The 24,208-nt window shown below is 41.2% G+C and overlaps 1 protein-coding gene across 1 annotated transcript; it reads right to left on the bottom strand.

Moving 5' to 3' along the window:
* Positions 1–1,529: 1,529 nt before the first annotated feature.
* Impact (impact RWD domain protein) lies at positions 1,530–23,802 on the bottom strand. The gene is made up of 11 exons (XM_021150538.2): positions 22,420–23,802; positions 19,986–20,114; positions 18,830–18,882; positions 18,304–18,366; positions 12,376–12,461; positions 10,222–10,350; positions 9,268–9,365; positions 8,199–8,272; positions 6,795–6,885; positions 5,102–5,236; positions 1,530–4,018 (listed from the first exon to the last, which is right to left on the bottom strand). The coding sequence occupies exons 1-11, from the start codon at positions 22,453–22,455 to the stop codon at positions 3,953–3,955; spliced, it is 960 nt and encodes a 319-aa protein (XP_021006197.1). The 5' UTR covers positions 22,456–23,802; the 3' UTR covers positions 1,530–3,952.
* Between the last annotated feature and the right edge of the window lie 406 nt (positions 23,803–24,208).

The following is a 24,208-nucleotide window of genomic DNA, read 5'->3' as shown; positions in this document are numbered from 1 at the left end:
TATGAACTAACCAGTACCCCGGAGCTCTTGACTCTAGCTGCATATGTACCAAAAGATGGCCTAGTTGGCCATCACTGGAAAGAGAGGCCCATTGGACATGCAAACTTTATATGCCCCAGTACAGGGGAACGCCAGGGCCAAATAGTGGGAGTGGGTGGGTAGGGGAGTGGGGGGGGAGGGTATGGGGGACTTTTGGGATAGCATTGGAAATGTAAATGAGGAAAATACCTAATAAAAAATATTAAAAAAAAAAAGAAAAAGAAAGAAGGGAAGTGGTTACCCACAGGAGGAGCCAGAGCACAAGAACCACAAGTCACTTCAGTTCCATCCAAGGGCTGGCTACATAACAGTGTTCACTTCGTGAAAATTCACCCCAAAGATTGCATCATGAAAGGAAGAGCTTTGATTTCATAATTTAAACCAACTGGGAATGGGAAGAAAGTCCAAATGAAAATCACGAGTCTCTGTAATTTGAAAAAGAATGTAAGAAAACCTTTAGGGGCTAGAGATACGGCTTGGTCAGTAAAGTACTAACCACACAAGCGTGAAGACCCAACATGAGTTTGAGTCCCCCGCACCCATGGAGAAGCCTGTGTGGCAGGACACATGTGCTTTCCGTGGTGGGAGTAGGAGGTCAGACACAGGATGACAACTGGTACTCACTGGTCAGCAGGCAAGCCCAGCTGATGATCTCCTGGTTCAGTGAGACAAGGTCTCAAACATGACTTCTGGTACATACACAAATTAAAACCTTTTTAAACAAAGTTATGTGTTACCTTGAAGGTTGGGCAGTGTTTAGACATGACCCCAAACGATGGTGTACAGAGGAGGAAGCGTCTGAGATGTGACACAGTGTTGCAGAACTTGCCTGCATACACAGCCCTGGGCCCTGTCCTCAGGCTCCAGAGAGTAGTGGGGGAGGACTCAGGTCTGAAAACATTAAAAATTTTACTCTGCCAACAGGCACTGCTAGGAAGATGGAAAGGTGGCTACATATTCAAGGGGAAATTGGAAATCACGTATCTAACAAGGGCCCTGTGTCTAGAATACATTTCCTTACTGAGTTATGGGTACACGGGCTCCTGTCTCTACACCTTTTATGGACCCTGGGAATGCTATCAACCACACTGCTTATTTTCACTAGAATAATCTGGCTGATACGTGAAGAACAGTAAGAAAGTATAAACCCTGGGTGGATTCCAGTCCTATGTTTTCCTTGCCGTCAGGGAGACATAGGGAACCTTCATGCAATGAAACACTGCTTTACACTTGCTTCTGAGAGTTAAAAGTCTGGCTTACTTGCAGCACTCAGTTAGCAGAGGCAGGAAGATCTCTAAGTTCAAGGCCCACCTGGTCTACAGAGCAAGTTCCAGGACAGCCAAAGGTACATAGATAAACCTTGTCTCAAAAAAACAAAACAAACAACAAACAAAAAGTTAAAAACCTGAAAAAGCCTTGCTGGAAAATACTGGAGGAATGGGTTTGTTACAATGTACCCAGAAGACAGAATGCAATGCAGCCATAAGAAGTTAAGCCATAGAAGAATATTTATTGATATGGGAAAATGTTAACAATATACTTCTATATGAAATATGTAGGATACAAAACAGTATATACGGTTTAATACCATTTTTACGGAAAGAAAAATAGCCATATATACAAAATCATGCATAATAAAAAATAAAAACTGTATACACCATTTATGGTCATCTCTTTAGTGGACTGGATGTGATTACAATTCACTGAAGTGATTATAGTATCACTCACCTGCCCTGTAAACAGTATCTGCTTATCTGGCCTGCATCAGTGCTTCCTTCCAACAGCCTGTCTCTGACACAGACACCTCACTAGCAGCTTCTGCTCTGCCCATCTATGTAGATGCGATTTGCTCATAGATACTGGCATGTGGAGAACATGTCAACTAATAAAATATAGAGAAGGCCACAGCAAACGCCTGGCTTTACAAAGTTATAATTGGGAGAACTAGAAAATTCTCTACATATGATTTTCTCTACTTCAATAGAGAAAAATATGCTATCATTACTTTGCACTGATGGTATGTGAAACGTGCAATTTCAGGAGTTAGAAGTGAGGAATTGGGGTCTCCCCTCCCACCTGCAGCGAAGGTTAAGGAGCTCAACCCACAAAATGAGGTTAGTAATCTTGTTAAATGGGGAAACATAATTTTTAAGTGAAGGAAAATGAGTTCAGAGATATAAAAAATTGTCTTTTCTTCTGTAAACACTAGTACATTTTAGACAAAAACTCCAGGAAAGAAATTCTAATCCAGTGTGCTAGGAAAATATTTTATGCTCCTTTTTTCTGCAGCATAAAATTCTTAGTGTTTTAATCTCTTTTCACAGGTCTGAAATGTCAAGATTATATCATCATCTTTAGCAAATACTGTCTAAGTTCTGTAACAATTAATACATAGGATATACTTAGCATTTCATGGAAACAGAGGTAAGTGTCCCAAATACACACGTATAGGTCATCCTATAACTCGCGATCATTTACAACATTAAATAATGTTGAAAATAAGACTTCTGTCTCAGAACCCACTCTAGTGTAAAGCTGGCTACTGGATTCCTATTTAAAATACCAAGTGAGGATGTGGATTCTTCAAGCTTACAAACTGAGAGGAAAACATCTGCATAACCTCAGACGCTGTCTATGTATGCTCCAGCATTCTCCCATGGCTGCCTGTTAACAGCTCACCCTTCCTTGGGAGGGGAACCAAGCTAGTCTGTGATCAGTTCATCAATTTAGTAATTGCTGGCATTATTTCTGAAAGATAACAGGTACAGCTTACCTACACAAAGGGAATTTTTGTCTTATTTCTTACAAGTAATATGCATGTAAAAAAGAAATAAAACACTTGTTTAAAAAAGGAGATTAGACAAAAACTTCTGGAGGGAAAGAGGTTTTTTTAATCTAATCAAAAGATTTATCCCTCTATCTCTCCTCAAAAAAAAAAAAAAAAAAATCACAGAATTAAAAAAAAAAAAAATCTGGCCAGAGTTCAAATGGCAAATGTTTATCAAACTGGTGCAGTGGGCAGCCTGCTTGTCTGGTGTCCTGCTGCCTCTATCTCATTCTGCAAGTGAGTTGACCAGAGCACAGGGAAGAGCACAGGGAAGAGCACAGGGAAGAGCACAGGGAAGTGCTTCCAGGTCGTTCAGAGACACCGGAATGTTACCTCACACACGTCAGGGATGGGACGGAAGGACTACTGAGACTGAATGGTCACTGTGTGTCACTACAGGAATCAAACAACAAAAGGCAACAACTAAGAAATAGTAACTTTTTGAAATTCCACAATCACCAATTTGAAACAGAACCGAGGAGTAACACTTGGACTAACTAGCAAATGTGTAAACTATCACTTTGGCACATGATCACAGATGAATACTCGGGTTTTCACGTAAACTATCACTCCATGATGAATACTATGGAAGGAAGTGTGACTCACGTGTGAAATCACAAGAGAAAGACTCCCCAAGACCTCCGTCTTCCATGCGCCCCCACTCTGAAAGCAATCGGGAGCTGTAAAAGCAATGGTCACTCAACAGCATGGCGATTTCTATCGCAAGACATGTGGCCTTTCCAGTCCTCTGGAGACACGCCTTCCCTGCCTAACAAAGGCACATGACAATACTGAAATTGACATTTAGCTCAGGAACAACACTGTGCGTGTGTCACTTCCTAGTATTATATGAAATGGTAAATAAGCTCACAGCTGTTCTTCCAAATAAATGTGAAACACATGTGAATATATTCTAGATTCTCTAGTTCTGGCAAATGGTGGAACCAGAGGAGGAAACACAATGCTGGTGGAACCATGATGAACTGGCTGACTTGAGCTGTCAGTGTGCTATCTTAATGTACTCCATGACCACTGGGAACGTGTCCACAGTGGCTGGGAAGTTAACCTCTCGCACAGGTTCAAGTCTTAATGATCATTCTTCTTCTTGTCTTTCTTCACCTTCTTTTTCCCCAAATTCTTAGTTGACTCGTCCTGGAAGAGAAAGCATTCAATGAAACACTCCACAGCCATGTACACGACCCCAGAGCAGTCCCACAGATGGTCTACACTGGGAAGCCTATGTGCTTTCCAATATCAGTGCCACTCGGACATCGTGTACTATAGTACTTCATGACAGTCAAGGCTAGTCAAGAGAAACATTTCACCTAGTATATTTATGCTTGAAAAATCTCAGTTACTATTTCATTTCTCCCCATTCTCCCAAGAAATGCAATAAAGCCTAAATAAATAGTTATGAACATATGTAAAGCATAAGCAAAAAACCCTCAAAATATATAAAGCACATCTACAGATGTGCAAGGCAAACACAGATACTTCAGTACTGATGGAAGGCCAGGCCTCCACCATCTACAGATGTGCAAGGCAAACACAGATACTTCAGTACTGATGGAAGGCCAGGCCTCCACCATCTACAGATGTGCACGGCAAACACAGATACTTCAGTACTGATGGAAGGCCAGGCCTCCACCATCTACAGATGTGCACGGCAAACACAGATACTTCAGTACTGATGGAAGGCCAGGCCTCCACCATCTACAGATGTGCAAGGCAAACACAGATACTTCAGTACTGATGGAAGGCCAGGCCTCCACCATCTACAGATGTGCACGGCAAACACAGATACTTCAGTACTGATGGAAGGCCAGGCCTCCACCATCTACAGATGTGCAAGGCAAACACAGATACTTCAGTACTGATGGAAGGCCAGGCCTCCACCATCTACAGATGTGCACGGCAAACACAGATACTTCAGTACTGATGGAAGGCCAGGCCTCCACCATCTACAGATGTGCAAGGCAAACACAGATACTTCAGTACTGATGGAAGGCCAGGCCTCCACCGGAGCCTCCAGACCCAGTGTGACAGCTCTGGGCCTCAGCTTGCTTTTCTAATAGAAACCCTACAGACCTGTAAACTCACACTGTCCCATTGTGTGACTGAGGCCTATGTCCATGGCTTCCTAGTCCACATCTCAGTACCGCATCCTCCCCCCCTCTCGCTTGCCTTTCTGCAGTCTCAGTGAGTGCACCCGGTCACTGCAGCATCAATACTCACAGGAGTGTTCGTGAAGTTCTTCTCCACCAGAATGTTCCTGGCACAGTTGTTGATATGCTTGAAACGGTCAGGTCCCAGCAGGATCCCTCCATACCAGCGGGACACCACCACCATGACGTTCTTCACATTCAAAATCTGTTATTTTTAGAAGCATAATTAGACATACAAAGAGACAGTTTTAAGAAGGATGAAGTATCAGGACAAGGAGAACTTGCTAAGTCAATGCAGTGTTCTAGTGCCCTCAAACTCTCAACTTTAAAGCCATCTGTCAAGAGGGGAAAACTATGAAGGGAGGGTTCCCGCTCTTACTGACTCTTGCCAGAAAACTAAGTTTAGGCAGTCTTTTACCAGTAAGCAAAAAACCAAAAACAGACGCACAAAATACCCTGCTTCTGAACAAGTAACTGATGAGAAGAGGGTTTCACAAGTAGCATCTGTGACCTGTCTAATGCTGCTGTGACCTGCCCACTGCTGCCTCTAACATAAGCCTGCCAAGTTTAGGCTTGCTGCCTATGCTAAACAAGTTCCTGTGAGAGCAAGGCCTGCTTAGAAAGCAAACTCTACACCCAGAAGGAGAAGAAAGCATAGTAACACCCTAAGGAAAAACAGCCCTCTCTTAAAATCAATCGACAATCAATGATCGGACCCAGCAGGGTGAACAAAACAGACAAGATAAACAAACTAAAATGGGCCTAGAGAAACTTAGCGTTGGGAACAGTTGAATAAAGGAACTCACATTAATATACATAGATAAAATTTAGAAGCCACTATATCTGTAAAAACTGAACAAGATTTCTAAGAAAAACAGAAATAGAAAACAGGAAAAAAACCTGAAAATTAAGCACGGGAACTGGAGAGATGCTCACTCATTAGAGCACTCACAGCCTTGTAGAGAGAGGCCCAGCAGCCACATAGAGGCTCAGCCACCTGGAACCCCAGTATCCTCTCTGGCCTCTGTGGCACTGCATGCACATGGTACACAGACATAATGCACACAAGCATCCATACACATAAAAATAAGTGACTTTCTGAAAGAAGGAAAATTATTTCTAAAAAGGAAGAGAATATTGCTTAAGAAAATGAAATGGAAGGCTGTTGAAGGTACATAAACTCCAGAAGAAGTCAAGAAAGTAGCTCAGACAGTCAATTTAATTCTTTGTTTTTTTTTTTTTTTTTGGTTTTTCGAGACAGGGTTTCTCTGTATCGCCCTGGCTGTCCTGGAACTCCCTCTGTAGACCAGGCTGGCCTCGAACTCAGAAATCCGCCTGCCTCTGCCTCCCGAGTGCTGGGATTAAAGGTGTGCGCCACCACACCCGGCTCAATTTAATTCTTAACACTGAATTATTATGAATATAATCCATATTTCACCATCCAACTGACAGAGAGTTTCACAAAGATGGAAAGAAGAAAGACAGGGAAGCCATTGCCAGGAAAACAAAAAGCAGTTTTCCAGAGCTGTATTGTTACAGCAATACAACTACCCTGTATTATTTCCCGGAAAGCACAGCATTTGGGATGGACTGTTTGTACTCTTACCTGGGGCCAGGGATGAAGACGACATCTCCTCAACCAATGCTCATGACCGGGTCTTACATCATTCAAATTCTTACTTCTTCCTAAGTGGTGCTCTGGTTTGTTGAGATATATTCAGGTACGTTAAGTACAAACGTCAAGAGTTTAACTCTACACTCACCTCCATGAGGTGAAGAAGGCGGCCCCCAGCAGCTGTTTCTCCATCATCTTCACAGTCCTGCAAGAAGGTCTGTTTATCCTCACAGAATATCCTGGAAACACATATAAAGGGTTATACTTTGAAGCATCAAAATATAACAACATACATATTACATAATGAATATTAGTCCTTGCTGGGTGGTGGTGGCGGCACATGCTTTTAATCCCAGAGCTTGGCTAATCTAGATTTTATAAACATTCCATTGAATTTTAAATTTATACCAAGTGCCTATATCTATATTCTGTTTCACTTTGGGTCTAAACTACATTTCTAAATCTTACTATTTTGTGTATTTTAAAATGTTCTTTATGTCTTCATTTGCAAATGAAGCAAACAGTTGTACTCCCACTCCCAAGGCATGCTGTCACAGCACTCTTAACTCACTACTCACAGGAGTAGGAATTACTGGACACAATACAAAAAGGTTTAAAAACAACCTTTGAAAAACTCTGAAATATGTATCAAGTTAATATTTTTGATGCTTCTTCTATACCATTTTCCTTCCTTTTAATTCTCTCTGTATCTCCTTTTTTAAAAAGGGGAGGAGCTGAGGGCACAGCCCAGGAGGAAATGGTTTCTGCGTGAGCAGGAGGACTAAGTCTGAGTCCCCAGCACCCATGTACGAAGCTGGCCACAGCGATGTGTTGCCCATAACCCAGCACTGACAGCAAAGGCCAGGAGATGGAGAGAGCACACTAGTCAGTGCAGCCAAAATAGTGGCTCCAGGCTCCGTAAGTGACCTTGTCTCAAGAAATAACAGAGCCACAGAGGACAACATCCAACCCTGACCTCTGGGCACCATACAGGAAAGCTCACGCTCGTGTATGTGCACACACACGCACACATGCATGTGCACACACAAAGAAGAAGCAACCGAATCTACCTTGCAGAAGTAATCTAATTCATATCCAAAAGATGCAGTGAAAATTTGCAAAGCTACAATGAAAAAAGAGCTAAATAAACCAGTGTGGAACCTCAGCAAACATTATATGACATTAAAACAGCTTTTATCAAATAAATGTAGGAAAATATTTCTATTAAATTAAAAAACTAGACATAAGATAAAGTATTTGAAAAGACTAAATTTCTCATAGAAAAGACAACCACACCCCAACTGTGACCATATCTAGTAGACACCCACGCCCACCAACTGTGACCGTATGTATCTAGTAGACACCCACGCCCACCAACTGTGACGTATCTAGTAGAGAACGCAGTGCTCGTCCAGCTTCTTGTCTCTCTGCAGTTTTCAAATACTTCACAGGTCTACTGTTGTAATAAAACAGCAGCTATATCTCAAAATCCTGCATAGCTTCCCAGCAACTGTTTGTAAATCGCATATTGTAAAACCTGGCAGTCACTCACCTGTAGGCATAGATGTTGTGGGTGGCGCTGGCAATCTTCTTATTCTCGTACAGCTTGGCAAGAACCAGTTTCACCTTCAAAAACAGCAGTAATAGAAATAAACAAATATGCCTTTTATTTTCTCTGTAAATGCTAGAAAGGTAGAATTAAAGCAATTTGATATAAATTTATAGCAGAACAGTTACTTAATGAATTTATTAACTGACGTAGTAGGGCAAACATTAGCATAAACAGGACAGACGCGGCACTGCTGAGCACTGGTTACCCACAGACGTTTAGATTCTATGTCTAAGGCACAGTATGTGAAAATGTGTTCCTCAGATAGAGAACTTTTCAGGTAACTGCATTTCCAGAAACTTAGCTCTCAAATTTCCTGAATGTACACACTCTAGGACAGGGGTACAGCAATGGCATAGTCCAAATGTTGTAAAATCACAGCTGCCTTTAGGAACTAGGTGGCTTCACAGATGAGGCCTGAGCCAGCTCTTGTTAAGGGGCAGTTTTTCTGCATCGAGCCAGGTAAAGGAAGAGACATGAAGCAGACACTCACTCGGGGCCAAAGCAGGGAAGGAGGTTTGAATGACTAACATACTAAATAACAATAAAAACCTTCCAGGCAAAACAAAAAAATTTCAATCAACAATAATTAAATAAATGTAAGAATGTCCTATGAACGTTTATTTGGGACTCAACTTTAACTGGTATCTGTATGTCCTCTGTCAACCCGACAAGGAACAGGAAACTGAGTGAGGAAATGCTACCCACTGCTGTATTAAGAAGATATGGAAAGTACAGAGTGAACGGTAAATTAGGAATCAAATATAAAGGCTATGTGGAAGGAGTTTGGATTTTCCCTTGTACACAATGGAAATCAGCAAAGACTGCATGAGGAGGAGAGCAGGTGGAAGGGAGAGAGAGAGGGTCAGATTGCCACAAACTCTCTCCTGCTGACAGGAATCTAGGAGTCTGGAAACCAATCAATGACATGAAACTTTAACGTGAGAGGGAAGGTGCCTACTAGGACTGCAGTAGTGCTCTGGGTTCAAGGTAGGGGAAGACGGTCACGCACCTGCTCAGGACAGACGACAGGGGCCACATGAGCCTGAAAAGTGCTCCTTCGGTCAGTAATAGGAACGCCATGAGCAACTGGAGGCAATTCTTCAGTTTCTATAAAGTCAAAGAATTTTTTGTTAAAGAAAATTAGCAATAAAGGAAAAGAACTGTGATATAAATAAAATTATATGGCAAATTTAAGCAAACAGCACAAGTAACTCCCTACCAAAATTAAACTTTTAGTAAGATGTTCATGTAGGCATTATATGTAAGAGAAAAATGAATGATCTCCACCTGCCATTGCCAGGTAACCTGCTACAGTCAGAACTCAAACCCTGAACTCTGGAGCAGTTTAAGTTGGCACAGTATCTACTTTTTGAGGGAGTAAAAGGGCTACACAAACCAATGACTGACAGATGCAGATACCACAACTTACTTGTTTCTCCACATAGGCCAACCTCTGGAGTGGGAAATCTGATTTGATATTGTATAGCTATAATGCATAATGTCTTCCAATAAAATTATTCCCACTTTACATAATGGAATTAGACACATTAATACTATAGCCAGTCATTAGCCCATAAAAAATGCAATGATCCCGTTATTCTACCTTTTCAACAAGTTTAAAATCACTAGGTAGCTGTTTGTGGTGGCAGCAGCTGTGCATGCACCCCTGTAATCCCAGCAGCCTTGAATCTGAGCACCTGAGAGGCAGAGGCAGGTATTTTCTCTGAATTTGAGGGCAGTCTGCTCTACCGAGTGAGTTCCAGGATAGCCAGGGCTACACAGAGAAACCCTGGCTTCGAAAACCAAAAAAAAACAAACACCTCTAAACTTCCGTGTGTGTGTGTGTGTGTGTGTGTGTGTGTGTGTGTGTATGTGTGTGTGTGTGTTTTTACTGAGTCTCTAGGCCTCCCAAGAACATCAGTGCCCTCTTCTCCTCAAGAGAAACTAGTTAGGAACACAATACCAGGTTGAGTTTCTTCTTCACTGATTTTGAGGTCCAATGTTTTAACTGGATTTTCCGGCGGGTGCTCTAGAATAGGGTCTTCTTCGGACTCAACCTCAACCTCTTCAGTTTTCTTCTTGACATCTGGGTCTATGTAAACATGAGACATTAGGATTGATCCTCAAAGCAAGTAAGAAATTACACCTACAAAAGTCATTGGAATCCTAGCACTAGGGAGACAGAAAGAGGCAGGCAGATTGTGCTGAGTCCCAGGCCAGCCTAGTCCACATAGCTAGTTCCAGGCCATACAGTGAGATGAGTTTTCTGTCTCTAAAAACAAAAAGAAAAAAAAAGAAAAAAACCAAAAGAATGGGGTCTTGATCTCTAAACACCATTCTTCAACAGAAGGAATCATGATTTTTCTTACAAAAGATTTCTAAGAAATGAATGAAAGAAGGACATAGGATCACTGTGAGTTAAGGATCAGATGCCCGGGAGAAGAAAATTCTCATTGTACCCCTGATCACTAATTCTTGCCCTAGTTATTTCTTCAACAAGGTTTTGGGTTGTTTTTTCTTAACAATATTAGAATACAACATGATGGGCACAGGATTTTCATATGTATGTATACACACATATATAGTACATATACATGTATGTGTATACATATATAAACTATGTATATATCCTTTGTGTTGACAGATTGTTTGTATTGGTGGTTCTGGGGTTCAAACCCAAGGCCTTGTAATGCTAGGTACATCTCCTGCTACTAACCTACATCCCTAGTCCAAAAACAATTTTAAAGAAAAAGGTCCATACAAAATTTCTAAGCCAAAGCTTTAAAGTGATCTTCAACACAACTTCAAAGTCTAAAGAGCAGAAGTTAGGAGGGAGGTGGTGCATCCTGGCTGAAGCGAGTCCAGTTTTTCTTCAGAGCTGAATGATTCTACTGGTACATTGTCAATTTCTACAGCTACTCAACTCTACAAGACAAGCTATCAAAATTAACTTTGGTTTTGAAGAATTTCTAGAGCCTTTCTCATGCATGCTCTACATGCTGTAAAATTACAACATGGATCCAAAAGTCAGAGAAACCACTTTTAAAATGCTGCAGATCTTTGTGACTTTATGTCACTGCTGCTTTGATTGTAACTAAAGCAGTAAGAATACTTGCTTCTATAGAAAAACTGATAAAAGTCATCTGAAAACACATGTACCGCCATCAACGTTCAATATCCAAAAGAGTCACTTCTCTGTAAACAATCATCCTTATCTAAAAATGCTATAACCTACAGGCTCTTTTATAATTCTTTCCCATAAAACTGAAAATAATTTTACCAGTGGTGACAATGAAAAGCAATTTAGAAACAACCCCAGGCTAAATGGTAACAGGGCTCTTTCTCTCTCAAAGGCCTTATGGTGAGTGGCAAGCCCAGCAAGGGAAGTGAGGGGACTGGAAGCCCCTGCACTGTCCTATCTCAGCAGCTCAGGAAGAGGCTGATAACGCTGTCATTTTTAAACTTCTAAGTAAAGGTCTATTCCTTCACTTAGGAGGGTAACTATGGTGTATGAATTACATCTCAATTTAAAAGTCTATTTTAAAGTTATCCTAATATAAACCAAAATACTTATCGAGAGTTCTTTTCTGATGAATATTAGATTTGTTTAAGACTAATATCTAATTTATATATCCAATTCATGGGGAATTCTATAAAGTTCATAATACCTTAATAACATTCAAGCAGAATATGTTTTAGATTCCAGTTCTTTCCACACAAAATTCTACATTCTAAGAATATAATCCATAGAGAAACCTTAGAGAAAGAAATCACTATAGCTACATGAGTAAGTGAACTTTCAAGAGAAACATTTTTATGATATAGAATCTATAAACCTTGCTGGGCATGGTGGCATGTGCCCAGCACTCAAGAGGCAGAAGCAGGCAGATCTCTGAGTTCAAGACCAGCCTGATCTACAGAGTGAGTTCTAGGCCAGGGCTATACAGAGCAACCCTGTCTCAGAAACAACCAACCAACCAACCTACCTAAAAAAGAAAGAACAAAAAAAAAACCACAAACCAGATCACAGGTCACGTGTCATTTCAACGATATTATCTACATGAAAATGTAAGCGCTCCAAATTAAAAGAGCACAAAGAGTTACCACTCACTCTCACCTGGCTCGGTTATCTGAGATTTCTGTATCAGAGCATCTCTTATCTTCTCGACCCACTGGTAAAGAATAGATTCACCCATGTTGTGGCTAAACAAAATCAGGGGCAAAAGTCATTATTTAAGAAATGTAACAACACAAATTCAAGACGTTTATTTACATTTAAATCCTAAGTCACTATTTTATAATAAGATGCAATCATGACTTCTCCAAATAAGAGATAAAATTTACCAACACTTATATGTGAATAATAAATATTTTGTATACCAACATTAATTAAAGACTCCAAAATGGCTCAAAAATTAATACACCTTACTTAAAACTTTAGACGAACAATTGCATCCAAAGAAGAGAAAGAAAGTGTCTAAATATGAACTACAACTGAGACAGGTGTAGACATGACTTGTTTCTATCCATGGGTGCTTCAGATGTGTCCAATCACCACCAGCTCTTCTCCACTTTTTAAACAATAGAATCTACTTGTTTTGCCACAAATCCTTCAAGGCATATACAGACTGTATCAGGACTGTTGGAAGAATTTTTTTAAAGAGATCTAAAAGATACGTAGCTCGACAGTTTTATATCCATAAAGAAATTTTTTTAACAAATTTAGTCTGTTGCATAATTGATTCATTTTGGTTTCAAATAATGTTTGGCTGCCTCTGGTAATTAAACTCATCTCAAATCACTAAGCTAAAGAATATGTTAAAAGTTAAATGATAGCACACCAATAAAATATAAGACCAAGTATCTCATTTTTAGAGTGGCGTTATCTTAGATTTGATGTGTATTTTAAGAAATGCCCAAACAGTACTGGAGAGATGGCTCAGCGATTAAGAACTCTGACTGCGGGCTGGTGAGATGGCTCAGTGGGTAAGAGCACCCGACTGCTCTTCCGAAGGTCCGGAGTTCAAATCCCAGCAACCACATGGTGGCTCACAACCATCCGTAACGAGATCTGACTCCCTCTTCTGGAGTGTCTGAAGACAGCTACAGTGTACTTACATATAATAAATAAATAAATCTTTAAAAAAAAAAAAAAAAAAGAACTCTGACTGCTCTTCTAGGGGTCCTGAGTTCAATTCCCAGCAACCACAGATTGCACATTACAGAGGCGCACAACCATCTGTAATTGAATCCAATGAACTGGTTGGTGTCTCTGAAGAGAGTGGCAGTGTACTTACATACATAAAATAAATAAATCTTTAAAAAAGAAAAGGGAGAAAAGTGCCCAAACTCTGTCACAGCAGTGCCTTGCTGCTTGCCTTTAACCCTCAAACCCACCCATCACATTGGTTATAACTCCTAGCATTGGTTATAACTGTGTTCCTTTTAGCACAGAAGTTAATGGGAAAGGTTTTTAAAGACGGAATTTCTTTTATCCACTCTTCTTTGCTCTGGACAGTGCAAGATCCAAATGTATTAAATATATACTGAGTCCCCTCACATTTCAAAACTGTCCTTATGATGTCCCCACTGTAGAGATGAGAAAACAAATGTACAGAGAGTAGTAGCTTGTCTAACAGCTTTGCTGGCCATTAAGAAGGCTCAAGCCGCAATAAAATCTAAGAACTGAAGTTCAAAGTTCAAAGCACCTCCATTTTGCTCCTCTAACAGCGAAATAGATTTGTATGGACTCCCAATGCATATACTGCTAAAGGTTTGTCTGTCCTAGGTGAATCTTCAACCTAGGAGGCTTAGGAAAAAAGCAAGACTCAATGACCTGAATGCATGGGAGCCCATCCTTTCTAGCCTCCAGTATACATGACTGCCTGAGGTCCTGGGGCTATGGTGGAGTAAAGCACGGCCCCTTTCACAGTTTTAGTAATCATCTTCTGAACAAAATCAGAGCTTTATAGAGTTCTATGTCCTACTCTCTTCATGCCACCATCACATTAGTGACACTAACTCTTCCTGAACAACCACTGTATCAAGAAGTACCAAAATGCTAACTAGCCAGTCAGCACTTACTCGCTCCCTTTGAAATCCAAAGATTATCCCTTTTTTTAAATTAGGTATTTATTTCATTTACATTTCCAGTGCTATCCCAAAGGTCCCCCACACCCTCCCCGACCCACTCCTCTACCTACCCACTCCCACTTCTTGACCCTGGCATTCCCCTGTACTGAGGCATATAAAGTTTGCACGACCAATGGGCCTCTCTTTCCACTGATGGCCGACTAGGCCATCTTCTGCTACATATGCAGCTAGAGACATGAGCTCCAGGGGTACTGGTTAGTTCATATTGTTGTTCCACCTATAGGGTTGCAGATCCCTTTAGCTCCTTGGGTGCTTTCTCTAGCTCCTCCATTGGGGGCCCTGTGATCCATCCAATAGATGACTGTGAGCATCAGATTTTGTTCTCTAAAACAGGGTCTTAGTGTATGGAGCACAAGCTACCTTGAATCCATGTTCTCTACCTCAGTTTCAGTACTGGGCTTACAAGAGAGGATCACACCTGACTCCGCACTCAGCATTTGAAAAATAAGACCTTAGAAGTGTTTCTACAACTAGTAATTTCCCACAGCAATCAAGGAAACTCAATCTTCACTTCAAATGTCTTCTCACCATGGCTTCCCATGACGCAGCTAAGAGCACTTCTACTGAGCTCCGGGCATTGCTGCTTCTGTCTGCACTAGCATTTAACAAGACAGTTCCTTGAGAATCCACCACAAAGAGGCACAGTGTGCATGAAGCTTTCTGGGTAAAGTGGAAATCATTCTGTATCTCAGACCCCAAGTCTACCACTAAAAAAAATGTTTTTTTTTTTTATATTTTTTATTAGGTATTTTCCTCATTTACATTTCCAATGCTATCCCAAAATTCCCCCATACCCTCCCCCCCCCACTTCCCCCCCCACTCCCACTAAAAAAATGTTTTTGTTAACATATTATATATTTGCTTTCTCTTGCAATAAGAATCTATTTCAATATTTTAATTATCAACTACGATTTAGTATGACTCATTAAAAAACAAAAACCTGGTCTTCAAACTTTTGCCATTCATTGTTCTAATGAAAGGCTTTATTGAATCAGAAGCCGCATCTGACAAGAGCTGCATCTTCCTTCTTGTTTATGCTCTCTGGATCCCAGGAGTTTGTTTCGAAAACTTCATGCCAAGGTGACTCAGCACAGGTTCGAAGCAACAGGGCTGATCGGTGATACGTGGGGGTCTCCAAAACTATCACCTGAAATAAACCTCTTTTCTGCAAGCCACACCTCAAGAGTTTTGTTTGAATGGGTCAAAGCTAACCAACTGCTACTGTGTGCTAAATAAAGTATATTATATGATGCTATTTAATCCTCACAAAGATAGTATCCTTATTCTACTGTGATGAAAATAAACACAAGAAAGTCATACTATTCAAAAGCTGATTCCAGAAGCCTGAGCAAAACAGCCTTAATGCAGCCTAACTAAGCTTTCAACAGGCTACTAATATTTTATAGGTACACAGTCAAGGTTGTGTGTGTGCACACGTGTATATGTGTGTGTTCCTGTGTGCGTCGTGCTATATGTGTGCATATGTATGTGTTGCTGGTGACCAAACTTAGTACCTCATTCATCTTGATTTGTATGCCTGTGTGTACAGCTGGAGATTAAACCCAGTGCCCACCCACTCGAGGCAAGAGTGCTCACACTGAACTAGATCCTGCAACGCTCCATCTTCATTTGCTTTGAGGCAGTCTTACTATGCAGTCCTTGATATGTAGACTGGGCTAACCTTGAGCGCACAAAGCTTTATACACCTCTGCCTTCCAAGTGGTGGGTCAAAGGTGTGTAACATCACACCTAGCTCTTCATCTTTATTTTTAAATCTCAGATTCCTAGCCAAAAAAAGTATATAGAATATAAAAAATGTTTTCCAAAAGATTCATGCTTTCTTACCTAAGTGCCCACTTAACCATGGTTTATCTTCTTATATAATAAACAAATATTAAATTTACCATTTAAAATTATACTAAATATATACAATAATAGTACTATGTTATGAAAATATAAATATTAAAAACTATATTGACAGATTTGTATTTGATATTTTAAGGTTAGTAATATTTTTCACTTAATGCCCATGACTAGGATATAAAATCATTAAAAGTTGTCATATAAAACTCTAAAAAAATCCATTCACATTGATGTTTATCAATATGAAAACACTGTTATTAGACTATAATTGCTATTCAAGCACTTTCAATCATTGAAGCATGATGACCTCTCTCTTATCTTTAGAGCAATGTGTTTAAGACAAAACCTCTGTATGAGGTAGAAGAGGCAAGCTTTGTCCTGTGAGAAGCTCCCTTAATGCTCAGAGCTCTGGACTCATGTACAGGAAGGTGAGAGGCCACTGCAGTCATGGCACTGCCTTGGGCAGGCGCAAAGTGTGCTAATATGATGGAAACAAGCATGGAAAGATTTTTTTAAAAAGATGAGCTGAAAGTGACCACCAGCTGTGTAATTGTATGCATTATACAATTATACATATATGATTGTAGATATTCATACATGTATATACATATAATTGCATACATCTAAACACATATAATATATATGGATATATACATAATTGTAAACAAGTGGTGAAGACAAGCTGGTAAGTAAAAGTAATTGGATTATACAAAGAAGCATGTCAGAAATACAAATGTTGGAATGGCCAGTAATGTTAAAACAGGTATCAAAAACATTTAAGTGATTTAAAGAAATAATTGTGTATTGAGGGTAACAGAATCACTAAGTAGGGACCCAGGAAAGGTCTTTTAGGAAGGACAAGTGATAAGGATTCCAGGATGACTTACCATTTTCTAATTAAATATTTTGGGAGTAAAAGAAACCTGGCCTTGATCCCTGGGGCATAAAGGGGGCACTCTCATAGTACCAAACAGGGTGGACACCTAGAACATATAATAGAATGCTTACTAATTCCTGGATTCAGAAAAAACACAAACTGATGATCCAGAATACTACTTGGCTTAATAAATCATAAATTTCGTAAATCCAAATCAATCATATTTTCTCTTGACATATCAGCTTCCCAACAAATTTCTGTCATCAGTTCTTGTTACTTTCCAGTCAATCTCCACAGAGAAGCGGGCTCACTTTTTATCCCACTACTCAAACTTGAGCCTCCAACAGCTCTCATGGCTAAGCCAGTGCCTACAGAACTCAGAACCTCCTGTCCAACTTTCCAGGTCTTTTCCCTGCCATGTTGGTCTGTCTCTTACCGTCCCATTTCATGTCACCATTATTATGCTCTGGCCTCTCACTGAAATTAGTGTGAGCTAATTAACTCAGCTCTTAAGAAGCGAGACAGATTAGAATAAACTTTTTAAAGTTAATTACCATCACATTGTCTAGCTTTGTTCTGACAAAAGTTATTACAGCTGCAGAGCTGTGTTCACTTTTACAGTGCTGAGATACCTTCCGCTTTCACACTGGAAAACTCTAAAGGCTACAGAAAGGGATAAAACCATGTGTATCTAGGATCTACTACACTGCCTACCATGGAGTGTTGGATGGATGGATGGATGGATGGATGGATGGATGGATGGATGGATGGAAAACAGTGCCTCTGTAGGATCTCGGTCTTTTAGATTAGTACAAGAGAACCATCAAAGTATTGACGGTTTAACAAAGAATCATGGTTGAAATTCTTCCATTGTCATTTTACCCTTGATATTCTATGAGAATACACAAGAACAGCATTTCTAAATTTGTCTTCAGAAGCCAAATAAGTATTGTCTAACTTTAAATATTACCATATTTTTTTATCAACTGCACATATAAAGTTATGCAACTAACCTTTTAAGTTTGCTTAAAGTGAACATTTTTGTTAATGAAAGAGCCTAACAAAAGGCCAGGTAAAGGACAAGCATAGGTCAAGAAAAGCTCAGAGCAAAGCCACTAGGAAAACATTTGTGAAAAGTGCCCTGTCACTTACACATATATCTCCTCAAGGCTGTTTGATAAGTCTGCACGTTCTTGCCCTTTCAGCCAAGGAGCACTAAGATTGAATAAAACATAGTAAAGAACATTAGTCAGGAATTAGGTATATATTTCAAATATTCATTAGTTTTTCATCATTCTGTAAAATGCTCTACACCAATGTAAAAGATGCTTTTAATTTCTATATTCATTTTAAACAAAGTATTTTCTATAAACACAAGGACTAAATAGAAGATTATCTTTGACAGTAAAATATTTTTTAAAAATATAAAAGAAGGTGCTAGAGAAATGGATCAGCAGTTAAGAGCACGAACTGCTCTTCCAAATATCCTGAGTGTAATTCTCAGCCACCACACGGTGGCTCACAACCACCTGTAATGGCATCTAATGCCCTCTTCTGGTGTGTCCTTAGAGAGCAACAGTGTACTCACATACATAAAGTAAACACACACACACACACACACACACACACACACACACACGCACAACAATATATATATAAAGGAGAAGACAAAGCTTACTTCAGCTGATAAGAAGGCGGTGCTGTACCTGGGTACTCACTGGGTAACATCACCTACAAAGAAGTTTTCAAATAAATCTCATGACAGCTGAAGAACAACTATATTTATAAAGCCAGGCAATGAACAGGTTTCTAACTCGTCTAGACAAAAGACAAACTATTATTTTATTTATTATCAGGTGAAAAAATCCCCTCCTTCATATTTATAGTTCTATAAAAAATATGCTGTTAAAGAAGCTGTCATGTTTCTGGAAGCTAATTCTATGCAAAGAAGCTATAAAAATAGCAAGTTCAGATGAAGAAAACCGAAGATGAAAAAGAACTGCGTACAGGAGCTCTACCTCCTGCTGCCAGTCAAGGTTGATCTAGCTTTCGTTTTACAAATATTTTTCTGAATACTTAAAATGTCCTATGAAATACTATTAAACATACTCTGCAAAACACACATCTCTTTTAAAAATCAGTATTATGAGGCCAGGGTCAGGGTGCTGGTTGGTACACACCTTTAATCCCAGCCCTTGAGAGGAAAGGGCAGGTGGATTGCTAAATTCAAGGACAGCCAAGACTAGATCAGAGAAACTCTATCTTGAAAAACAAAGGTAAACCAACCAAAACAAATAAAATGAATAAACCTTTGAAAAATCTATTATTAAATATTCTATAATTTTTGTAACTTAGCATCCTTTATTTGAAAATATACCAGTCATGGAATATGGCACAACTAATAAGACAGAAAGCCATAGCTAATCTTTTCATGCATCCTATTTATTCTAAACACAACTGAATCTCTAAAGACACAAGTATCTGCTCTATGAATTTTCATTCATAATTTCCTCATCTTAATTTCCCCACCTTTCCAGGTCTAAACCTTCTTTTATTGTTTAGAGTAACAAAAAGAAGTGACTCAAGTCTGTAAACAAAACACATGTTTAATAATTAGAAGAATTCTGGCAAGAAAGATGGCAACCATCAACAAAAGCATGATTTGAGGGGGATCTGTAACTAGTCAAATACCCATGTTTGCATAATCACGACAATAATCAACAAAGGCAATCCAAAAACCAATTCATACTTGAATCATAAATAGACAATGAAATCAATTTTAGTATATTAAGTTCTACTGTCTGGAAAAATAGCTGCATATATATATATGTTACCTGTAAACAAAGTGTCCATTTGGGGTCATCCATGAAGTCGGTGACTCTAATACAGAATATTTTGGCATTCTCATCAATGACACACCACTCCTCGCCATAAATGGCTGCCATTGCTTCTATTTCTTCACTCTGAAAGTTGATTTTAAAAGTCAACAAATAAACATTCAACCTGTTCATGCTACTTCTTATAGAATTAACAATTAACATAGTCAATCCAAATAAAACAAAAATGCATCTTAGGAGTGTTTGCTCTAAAAGCACCAGTGCAAGCAGCTCGAACACACACTCAAGGCGTGCTAATGCTACCCATCTGTGCCACGCCCACAACTGTGCTGCTGTGTCTGCGAAATCTTGGTCTCATCAGGCCCAAGCAAGTCACAATGCCGAGTGACAACTCAGCCGAGCCGAGCCGAGCCGAGCCTGCTCGTGTGACGTAGCAGCCAAGCAGGGCTTGCTCATGTGACAACTCAGCCTAGCCGAGCCCAGCCGAGCCTGCTCGAGCCCAGCCGAGCCTGCTCGTGTGACGCAGCAACTGAGCAGGGCTTGCTCATGTAACAACTCAGCCCAGCCGAGCCCAGCCGAGCCTGCTCGTGTGACGCAGCAACTGAGCAGGGCTTGCTCATGTGACAACTCAGCCGAGCCGAGCCCAGCCGAGCCTGCTCGTGTGACGCAGCAACTGAGCAGGGCTTGCTCATGTGACAACTCAGCCGAGCCGAGCCGAGCTGAGCCGAGCCTGCTCGAGTGATGCAGCAGCCGAGCAGGGTTTGCTCATGTGACAACTCAGCTGAGCCGAGCCGAGCCGAGCCGAGCCGAGCCGAGCCGAGCCAACTTAACCGAGCTGAGCCAAGCCTGCTGGTGTGACGCAGCAGCCGAACAGGGATTGCACACGTGACAACTCGGCAGAGCCGAGTGACTCAGCAGCCGAGCAGAGCCGAGTTGGCCGCGCCTGTTTATGTGACAATGCGGCAAAGCTAGTGTGAGCCTACTCCTGTCAAGAGCAGCAGAGCCGGGCTTGCTCAGTGATAACATGGCCAAACCCAGCAACAGCCAAGCCATGCCGAGTGGGCCAGGCCTGCTCATGTAACAATGCGGCAAAGCTAGTGTGGGCCTGCTCACGTTAAGAGCAGCTGGGCATGCTCGGTAATAAGGGGGCTCCGAACCCAGTGACGCAACAGCCGAGCTGTGCCGAGCTAAGCCGAATGGGTCAGGCCTGCTCGTGTGACGCAGCAGCCTAGTAGGCCTTGCTAATATGTGACAACGCAGCCGAGCAACCGAGTCAAGTGACGCAGCTACGCAGCAGCCGAGCAAAGCCGAGTGGGCCGGGCCTGCTCATGTGACAATGCGGCAAAGCTAGTGCGAGCCTGCTCGTGTGACGCAGCAGCCTCGTTGGCCTTGGTAGCATGTGACAACGCAGCCGAACAGCCGAGTCGAGTGACGCAGCAGCCGAGCAAAGCCGAGTGGGCCGGGCCTGCTCATGTGACAATGCGGCAAAGCTAGTGCGAGCCTGCTCGTGTGACGCAGCAGCCTAGTCGGCCTTGCTAACATGTGACAAAGCAGCCGAGCAGCCGAGTCCAGTGACGCAGCAGCCGAGCCAAGCCAAGTGGGCCGGGCCTGCGCGTGTGACAATGCGGCAAAGCTAGTGCTGCGACAGGACAGAACTGGGCCTGCTAGTGTGATGCTACGGCCTAGCTGGGCTTGCTCATGCGACATCACAGCCAAGCTGAGACTAGCCAAGCAGCCTGGCCTGCTCATGTGACAATGAGGCAAAAAAAAAGCTAGTGCTGCGACAGAACTGGGCCTGCTTGTGTGATGCTGCGACCAGACCCAGCTTGCTTGTATGACAACGCTGCTGAGCGACAGCCTTGCAGGATGGGAAAACGCCCTGAGGCAGCCTGCTTGATGCAAAAAAGGCCACACCCACATAAAGCGAACACAAACACTTGTGCGAGCGAAAGTATGCACCTCATCCATGAACACACACCCTTTCGCTGCCCAAACACAAACACGCACTTATGAGAGCAAAACTATGCAGCTCATTCACAATGCATGTACCCAAACACACACAAGACAACGCATCTTACACACCAGTCAGCCCCACACCCTATCATCATATTCTGATAAATTCTTAGCAGATCTTTGTTTTAGATCCTTATGTTATTTTTAATTTGGGAACAGTAGCTTTTTTTCTTTTTGGTAACCATTTCAAACCACTTAAGAATTTATTTTAAGTTTATAATATTAAATGGAGATTAATTTGAAAGCCCTTGCCTTTAATACGGCTCATCTGAGCAGCAGGCAGAGCTCTGAGTCCAAAGCCAGCCCGAAACTGTGACCCCAGGATAACCACTGATAAGTAGAGGCAATGTCTCAAAATCAACAACAAAAAGAATCAAATGGAAAGGCGGGGACAGGACGACCCCTGCTGGGACCTTACCTGCCTCTGGCTGTTCCCTACTTCCTCTTCAGCCATGGTGCTCTGGATCAGCGACACCAGCTCCAAATGCCCAAATCCGAACAAGACGACTGGCAAGCAGCAAATGAATGCAACTGCGATGCACCGGAACTGACAGCCAACACCACCCACTTCCTGAATTGCTTCCGGGTCAACAACCCTGCGTGCAGGCAGCGGCTGCAAGCTACAGGCTTTCTGAAAGTGTTGGGAGTGACGTAGGGGGAGCGTGCCCTGGGTTCTGTTTCTTGCAAAGTCATGGGGCTAGGGCCTTTTGCAGGCCTCACTGAGGCTTCAATACCATCAGAAGCCATAGGAGAGTTTGGATTACAGCATATCAAATTGGGACTCTCATACTCATCCTTCAGGGCAGAGTTTTCATTTGTATAGTTTGTTTATTTTGTTTTTTAAATGTTTTTGAGGGCATCTCGATAGATTTGGGTGTATACAATGAACGAGAGCTGGAGAGGGTTGAAAAATGTGAGACGACTTATGTATTTGTATTGTATCACTGCTGTCCAGTGATACAATGTTGTGTTTGGGCACAATTTTCTCACACTAATTATTACAATTAGTGTAGACTGGGTTCATTGATCCGTTGTGCAAAAATTTTTGAATTAGATAGGTTCATTCTAAATTTAATGCTGCTTTTTACAGCATTGGTTATGAATTCTGTTCTAAAGTAGCATTCAGTCCAGATAATTCTTTTGTTCACAAAAATGTGTTTGTCTCCTTCCATGTCTTATAAACATTCAAAGCTCCATAATACTGTATCCTTTCTCTCTTTCGACATCAGTAATGATGGTAGTTTTTTGGTGCCCTTTAAACTTTCCTTGGGTAAGGAAGTGTGCACTGCTAAGATGCCTGGAGCTATTAATTGAACGGTATCTACAGAACTCTTACTGCACCCCACACGGGCGTGCAAAACCAAAAGTCCAACACATCCTTTATGAGGTAGAACTGTTGATCTTAGAGCATAAGCACTTGGTGTCCTGTTCAGGAAATTTTCCCCTGTGCCCATGTGTTCAAGGCTTTTCCCCACTTTCTCTTCGATAAGTTTCAGTGTCTCTGGTTTTATGTGGAGGTCCTTGATCATATTGGACTTGAGCTTTGTACAAGGAGATAAGAGAGGATCCATTTGCATTCTTCAACATTCTGACCGACAGTTGAACCAGCACCATATGTTGAAAATGCTGTCTTTTTTCCATTGGATAATTTTAGCTTCTTTGTCAAACATCAAGTGACCATAGGTGTGTGGATTCATTTCTGGATTTCAATTCTATATTGGTCTACCTGCCTGTCTCTGTACCAGTACCATTAAGTTTTTCACACTATTGCTCTGTAGTACAGCTTGAGGTCAGGAATGGTGATAACCCCAGAAGTTCTTTTATTGATGAGAATAGTTTTGGATATCCTGAGTTTTTGGTTATTCCAAATTAATTTGCAAATTGTTCTTTCTAACTCTATGAAGAATTGAGTTGGAATTTTGATGGGGATTGCATTGAATCTGCAGATTGCTTTCAGCAAGATGGCCAATTTTACTAATTAATCCTGCTAATCCATGAGCATGGGAGATCTTTCCATCTTCTGAGATCTTCGATTTCTTTCTTAAAAGACTTGAAGTTCTTGTCATGCAGATCTTTCACTAGCTTGGTTAGAGTCACACCAGCATATGTTATTATTTCTGACTATTGTGAAGGATGTCCTTTCCCTTATTTCTTTCTCAGTCTGTTTATCCCTTGAGTAGAGGAAGACCACTGATTTGTTTGAGTTA

This window comes from Mus caroli, unplaced genomic scaffold, assembly GCF_978045245.1.
Source record: "Mus caroli unplaced genomic scaffold, Mus_caroli_1 scaffold_19, whole genome shotgun sequence".
NCBI lineage: Eukaryota > Metazoa > Chordata > Mammalia > Rodentia > Muridae > Mus > Mus caroli.
This window is presented reverse-complemented; position numbering and strand designations above follow the sequence as displayed.

What these genes read in the sequence shown, in the direction of transcription:
- Impact (XM_021150538.2), bottom strand. Translation starts at nt 22,455, where the DNA reads ATGGCTGAAGAGGAAGTAGGGAACAGCCAGAGGCAG. An exon ending in AGCCTTGAGGAGATATATGT is followed by an intron (nt 12,462 to 18,303) that starts GTAAGTGACAGG and finishes GATTTTGTTTAG; the next exon opens with CCACAACATGGGTGAATCTA. An exon ending in ATCTCAGATAACCGAGCCAG is followed by an intron (nt 10,351 to 12,375) that starts GTGAGAGTGAGT and finishes ATGTTTACATAG; the next exon opens with ACCCAGATGTCAAGAAGAAA.